Consider the following 6,967-nt stretch of genomic DNA (forward strand, 5'->3'; position numbering starts at 1 on the left):
GATGAAGAGAACCTTTGCTCTTAAACAGCTCATCCTGAAACGAATACCCCATAAGTTGGCACGGCCCATAAACACAGCTGTGGGAAAAACTGTGAAAAAATGGGAGAGACTTCACGATTTCACTTTTTCTGAGTGGCTGCTATTCGTGGAAATTGAGAGCTACAAGAGAACTGTTTTCTTGTGGAGAAGTCTCCATAGCAAGAAAGAGAGACTCCTCTCCCTGAGGGAACTAAAGAAGGATTTTTCTAGAGGTGGTAAAGTGACTGAAATTGTTTTGGTTTGTCCCTTTGCATAAAAAGTAAGTAAGAAAAGGTTGAATGGAGAGGGGAAGTGTTCTGAAAGTTTTCTTCTGATCCTTATTAGCCTTTTTTTTACTTACTGTTAACAAACTCTTCTTTATACCCTTTTAAAGATTTGATCCCACTTTGCCTTTCTCCTAATCCTATCTCGCAACAGGAAATTAGTAAGTATTTTATAATGAGTGCACTGGTAATTAGCCAACACTGAACCCACCACACTAATTAATGCACTGGCCGAGAAAGCTCAAATTAGCGAACAAAAACCACGACAGAAACTTCCTGAAGCACTGCCCCAGACAAGATGGAAATCAAGGCAGAGCCATGGTTTGTCAGGACTTGCTTGATCCTATTGAGCCCCGTGGTGCATTTGGAACTGAGCCCTGGAACCTCAGGGCCTGAGAGGAGATTGCACAAACCTGTCCAGGAGTTAAAATCAAGAGCAAACAACCAAAAGGTCTCAATGCATTAATGGGTCCCACTGAAGTCCATCCCCAACACAGGCTCCTCATCGTGGAGGGGAGAATTGGAGGCCAGGATCACACAAAAACCTCTCAGAGACTCAAAATGGCACAAAAACCTCTCAGTGTGGAACGGAAAATCCAAAGTACCTGGAAAAAGTTGAGTATCTGAAAGCATTAATGAGCCCCACTGGGTGTCAGTACAAAGCTCTCAAAGGACTCATTAAAGCAGATAATTGGGGCCATGATTGCACAAACCTCACACAGAGTCTGGATCAAAAGGGAAACACCAAGTACCTTAAAAGAACTGAAGTACCTTGAAGCATTAATGGGCCCCACTGAGTGTTGTTACTGACAAAGCCTCTCCAGGGACTAATTATAGCAGATAATTTGAGGCCATGATTGCACAAACCTCTCAGAGACTCCAAGGCAAAAGTCAAACCCAAAGTCCTTTGAAAAACCTGCAGTCCCTGGGAGCATGAAGGAGCCCCCAGGGCCATTCCTGACCAAGGCTCCCCAGGGACTCCTTCCAGCAGATCCTTGAGGCCACTGGGATGTGGGCTAGGGGGGGATGCTGAGGGCAGGACCAGGGGGTGACAGTGCCCAGCCTGGCTGGGGCTGTGCCAGGAGGCCCCAGGGCCTCAGGACAAGGTGTCTCCTCCCAGCCCTTGGTGGCACAGACCCTGCTGTGCCCCAGGGCACCAAGACATGGCTTCTCTTTGTCCCCACTTGTCATCAGTGCCTCCAGTTCTCTGCTCTGCCTGGGGCCTGGGGACACTTTCTCAGTTATGTCCCTCAGTGGGACCCATTAAAAGTCCAAGAAACTTTGGAGTTGGATTCTGACTTGGAGTTCTGGAGAGGTTTCTGCAGCTCCCTCTCAGGGCCTGATGTTCAGGGCCTGAGCACAAAGCCCCAGAGGGTCATTAAAGTCCTTGTGCTGTGTCTGTGCTGCTGAGCTGGGCCGGGCTCCTGGCACAGAGGGTGATCCTGGTAACCAAGCAGAGCTTCAAAAGCACATTTCTCTTGCTGAGCAGCTCTTCTCCCAGCCCAGCAGGGCTGGGGCACTGCCTGCAGCCAGCCCGGGCACAGCACAGAGGCACAGAGAGCTTCAATCAGTCAGGGCTGGGAAGGGGCTGAGAAGTGCCTGGGGCAGAATCACTGCCAGCCCTTGGCACAGGAACCTCTGGCTGCAGGACAATGCAGCTGCAGCTCCTGGAGAGATCTCCTAAAGCTGGAACATCCCGATGCCCACAGACCCTGTGAGTGCATTCTCTGCTCATCTCCTGTGCAGAGCAGCCAGGGGTGCCCAGGGCTGTCCTGCAGAGCAGGGTCCTGCAGCCCAGGGCGCTGTGCTGGGCCAGGACTCTGCTGCCTGCCAGGGACAGCTCTCAGCCGGCCCTGGAGCTGCTCCCAGCGCTGGCCAGGAGCTGTGGGGGGAAGGAGCCACCCTGAGCAGGGCAGGTGCTGCTGCTGAGAGGGGCTGGGTGGGGCAGGGCTGCTCCCAGCTCCAGACCAGCCTGGGCACAGCTCCGGAGGACACTTCCCAAAGAAGGTAAGCCTGGGATTGCTGTAAAGGTCAGGAGCTTTCCTGAGAGTGTTTTCAATTTCCTGATTGGAGCAGGATGGGAAAGTTGGGGTGATGACAAAAATATTTTTGCTATTTATACATCTTTCATGTATCCGTATCTCTGTAAATTAGTTTGATATAATTATAAAACTATAATCCTTATTTAACTCTATTAAACTTTTAATTAACGTTATTAATTTACTATTATGTACTTACATAATTGTAATCCTTTACTGACTCTAGTATGTTTCCTACCTATCTCTTAGATTTCAGAACAATAAGGTGACTGTCTAAATACATTCCTGAAATACGGCATAGTCTTATTATCGGGAATAGGACCTACAAGAAGAACACTATGTGAGCAGTCATAACTAAAGGTGGGCAAAGAAGCCCTTGGACCTACTCCAATGGTTTGAGCCAGGGGTGTGTAACTGGGGCAACTGAAACTCCTATTGGGTGTCCCTGTTAAATATACTAATTAATTAACCTTAATAAATTGTTGAAATCATGGGCTCGGTGTGCCCCACACCCTCTGGGACACATGGAAGCTTCCAATAAATGTCAGGTTTTTACTTTACTGTTCTAACACTGTTGCAAGGGTATTTTTTCTCTTTTGGTTATAGACAACAGGGGGATGAGAGAAGCAGAACAAGAATTGAATCCCAGAATCACAGAACATTCTGAGTTGAAAGGGCCACATGGGATCATCAAAGGAATGTTTGAACATTTACAGAGACTCCAGAACTGTGACTTTGGCTGGTCAGTCTCTCTGCTGGGAGCCTCCCAAAGGGCCTTCAGCCACTCCTCATCCCTGGACAGCAGCAGCATCACCTCTGCAGGGCCCAGCAGGGCTCTCCTGAGCTGCCCTTGCCCAGCTGCACACAGAGCCTGCCCCAGCCAGGGCCCTGCACACAGGCAGGTTTCTGTAGGGCCGTGCCGAGGGCACACAGGGTGGGATGGGCTCTGTGAGCGCTGGCAGGGACAAGGCACCTCTCAGGAGGGAATGTCCAGGCCCAGGGAGATGCTCAGGGAAGCAGAGGGGGCTGAACAGGGCAGTGCTGGGGGAACAAGCCCATCCAGCCCCTCACCTGCCCTCAGCCACAGGGAATCCTTTGCCTCTCACATCTCTCAGTGGCAAACTCTGAGTGCAGCAGGAATGCTGGGGATTTCTGACCTCAGAGAGCCAGGAATGGTGTGTGGGTAGGAAAACAATTCCTAAAATCATCTCCTGCCATCTGTTTGCCTTAGAAGTGTGAGTGGAGATTATATCAAGTGAAGTACTGCACTTTTCTGCATTAGGAGTGATTCCTGTGACAAATCCTGAATATCCAGCCTGGTCCCTCTGCCACAGGGCCACAAACCCAGGGCAGCAGGGCAGGGATGGCTTCTTGAGAGCCCCCACACACAGGCCTGGCTGCTCCTGGCACACTCAGCCAGCACAACTGGAGTTCAGGCAGGGACCTGGGTGAAGGTTTTCCCAGAGCAGGAACATTGGTGGGTGAGTCCCAACGAGACAGTCTGCAGGGAATGGCCCAGGTTTGGCTCCAAGCAGCCTCTCCTGACTTGTACCGGTCCTTTCTCCATGAACAGGTGCCCATGTGTAGCCACAGCAAATGTCCAACAGCAGCTCCATCAGCCACTTCCTCCTGCTGGCATTGGCAGACACGCGGCAGCTGCAGCTCCTGCACTTCTGCCTCTTCCTGGGCATCTCCCTGGCTGCCCTCCTGGGCAACGGCCTCATCATCAGCGCCGTAGCCTGCGGCCACCACCTGCACACGCCCATGTTCTTCTTCCTGCTCAACCTGGCCCTCAGTGACCTGGGCTCCATCTGCACCACTGTCCCCAAAGCCCTGCACAATTCCCTCTGGGACACCAGGAACATCTCCTACACAGGATGTGCTGCACAGCTCTTTTTCTTTATGTTCTTCATGTCAGCAGAGCTTTCCATCCTGACCATCGTGTGCTACGACCGCTACGTGTCCATCTGCAAACCCCTGCACTACGGGACCCTCCTGGGCAGCAGAGCTTGTGCCCACATGGCAGCAGCTGCCTGGGCCAGTGCCTTTCTCTATTCACTACTGCACACGGCCAATACATTTTCCCTGCCCCTGTGCCATGGCAATGTCCTGGGTCAGTTCTTCTGTGAAATCCCCCAGATCCTCAAGCTCTCCTGCTCCAAATCCCACCTCAGGGAACAATGGTTTCTTGCTGTTAGTGTCTGTTTGGCATTTGGTTGTTTTGTGTTCATTGTTTTCTCCTATGTGCAGATCTTCAGGGCTGTGCTGAGGATCCCCTCTGAGCAGGGACGGCACAAAGCCTTTTCCACCTGCCTCCCTCACCTGGCCGTGGTCTCTCTGTTTATCAGCACTGGTGTATTTACCTACCTAAAGCCCCCCTCGATGTCCTCCCCATCCCTAGATCTGGCCCTGTCAGTTCTGTACTCGGTGGTGTCTCCAGCCCTGAACCCCCTCATCTACAGCCTGAGGAACCAGGAGCTCAAGGCTGCGATGTGGACACTGATGACTGGATGCTTTCAGGAACATTAAACTGCTGGCCAATTTCTGCAAATCGCTTGCAATAAACGTCATCTTTGATACTTCTTGGTTTCATTTGGGACGATCTTTTTCTTTGTAACACTCATTTAATTTTGTACTCAAAGAAATGTAATTTTTGTGCCATTTCTCACTTTGTTTCTTTCCTCCTTCCCTGTGCCCACAGACTGTGTCAATGAGGGGCTGTGCTCTTGGTGGCTTTCAAGGAACTAAAGGATCTCCCAGCAGTTTTCTGCAGAGATGCCCTTTTGTTGCCTTCTCTGGAGCTGCAGCAGCAATGTCTGTGTGCAGAGCTGGGGGCAGATCAGTGCTGGCACAGCAGCTCTGCTCCTGCTGGCCACACCATTCCTGCTCCAGGCCAGGAGCCATTGGCCTTCTTGGCCACCTGGGCACACGGCTGGCTCATGTCCAGCCTGCTGTCCATCAGTCCCTGCAGGTCTCTTTCTGCCTGGCTGCTGTCCAGCCCCTTTGTCCCCAGCCTGTAGCACTGCAGGGGTTTTTGTGGCCAAAGTGCAGGTCCTAGCACTTGGACTTGTTAAACCTCACCTTGTTGGGTTTGGTTCCTGGATCCAGCCTTTCCAGGGTCCTGTGCAGAGCCCTCCTACCCTCCAGCAGATCAACACTCACATCCAGTTTGGTGTCATCTGCAAAAATGTCCTTGTTCCAAGGGGCCCTCAGTGTCACAATGTCCCTTTGGTTACACCAGGCCCTGCACTGTCACACTGGGCTCCTTGGTTCCATGGGGCCCCAAAATGTGACAATGGACTCCTTGGTTCCATGGGGCTTCACCGTGTCACAATGTTCTCGTTGGTGCCACAGTTTCACAGTGGCCCCTTGGTTCCATGGGGCCCCAGGGTGTCACAAAGGCCCCATAGTCACACGAGGTCCCACACTATCACAATGCTCTCTGTGGTTCCACAAGTCCCCTCAGTGTCACAATGGACTCCTTGTTTCCATGAGCCCACACAGTGTCACAAGGGCCTTCCAGATTCCTGGAGGCCCCAGAGTGTCACAGTGGCCCCTTGGTTACACAAGGTCCTGCAGTGTCACAATGTCCCCTTGGTTCCATGAGGCCCTGCAGTGTCAGAACGGCCCCTTGGTTCCACTGGGCCCTGGACTCTCCCAATGCTCTCCTTGGTTTCGCAGTGTCACAATGGTGAAACCCCTCGGTTACATGAGGCCCTGCAGTGTCACCATGGCCTCTGTGCTTCCACCAGGACCCAGTGTCACGGGGACTCCCTGGTTCCATTGGGCCCCAGAGCACCACAATGGAGCCCTGGTTCTATGGGGCTGCACAGTGTCACCATGGTCCTCTTATTTCCACCAGGCCCTGCAGGGTCACAATGGCCCCAGAGTGTCCCAATCATCACAGAATGACAGAATCAAATAGGCTGGAAAAGACCTTTGGGATCATCAAGTCCAACCAATGCCCTAATACTGCCTTGTCACCCAGACATGCCACTGAGTGCCACTGGAGAGGGACAGTGACTCTGCCACCTCCCCCCTGGCCTGCCCATTCCAGTGCCCACTCACCCTTTCTGTGAAGAACTTCTTCCTCTTGTCCAGCCTAAACCTCCCCTGATGCAGCTGAAGGCTGTGTCTTCTTGTGCTGCCCTCCAGCAGATCCACACTCACACCCAGCTTGGTGTTACCTGCAAATTTGGGGATGGTGGGCTCGATCCCCTCCCCCAGATCATCGGTGAAGATGTTAAACAGGGCTGGGCCCAACACTGATCCCTGGGGACAGCACCAGGGACTGGACACCAGCTGGGTGCAGCACCATCCCCACCCCTCTCTGGGCCCAGCCTCCAGCCAGCTCTTCCATCTCCCAGCCAGGAGGGAACCTGCCCAAGCCGTGGGCTGCAGCTTTTCCAGGGAATGCTGTCAGAGACAGTGTCCAAGGCTTTGCTGAAGTCCAGATGGACACATCCACAGCCTTTCCCACATCCACAGGTGGGTCACCTGGTTACAAAAGGAGATCAGGGTGCTCAGGCAGGACCTGCCCCTCTTAAATCCACGCTGGCTGGCTCTGACCCCTCGGCCATCCTGTGGGTGTCCTGTGGTGGCACTCAAGGTGATCTGTTCCATAAC

At 52.7% G+C, this 6,967-nt stretch overlaps 1 protein-coding gene across 1 annotated transcript; it reads left to right on the forward strand.

Moving 5' to 3' along the window:
- The first annotated feature begins 3,937 nt into the window (after positions 1-3,937).
- On the forward strand, positions 3,938-4,870 carry LOC140681549 (olfactory receptor 14I1-like). Its single transcript, XM_072921461.1, has one exon. The coding sequence runs from the start codon at positions 3,938-3,940 to the stop codon at positions 4,868-4,870; it is 933 nt and encodes a 310-aa protein (XP_072777562.1).
- The last annotated feature ends 2,097 nt before the right edge of the window (positions 4,871-6,967 follow it).

Source organism: Taeniopygia guttata, chromosome 37 (genome assembly GCF_048771995.1).
Source record: "Taeniopygia guttata chromosome 37, bTaeGut7.mat, whole genome shotgun sequence".
Classification (NCBI taxonomy): domain Eukaryota; kingdom Metazoa; phylum Chordata; class Aves; order Passeriformes; family Estrildidae; genus Taeniopygia; species Taeniopygia guttata.

What these genes read in the sequence shown, in the direction of transcription:
- LOC140681549 (XM_072921461.1), top strand. Translation starts at nt 3,938, where the DNA reads ATGTCCAACAGCAGCTCCATCAGCCACTTCCTCCTGCTGGCATTGGCA.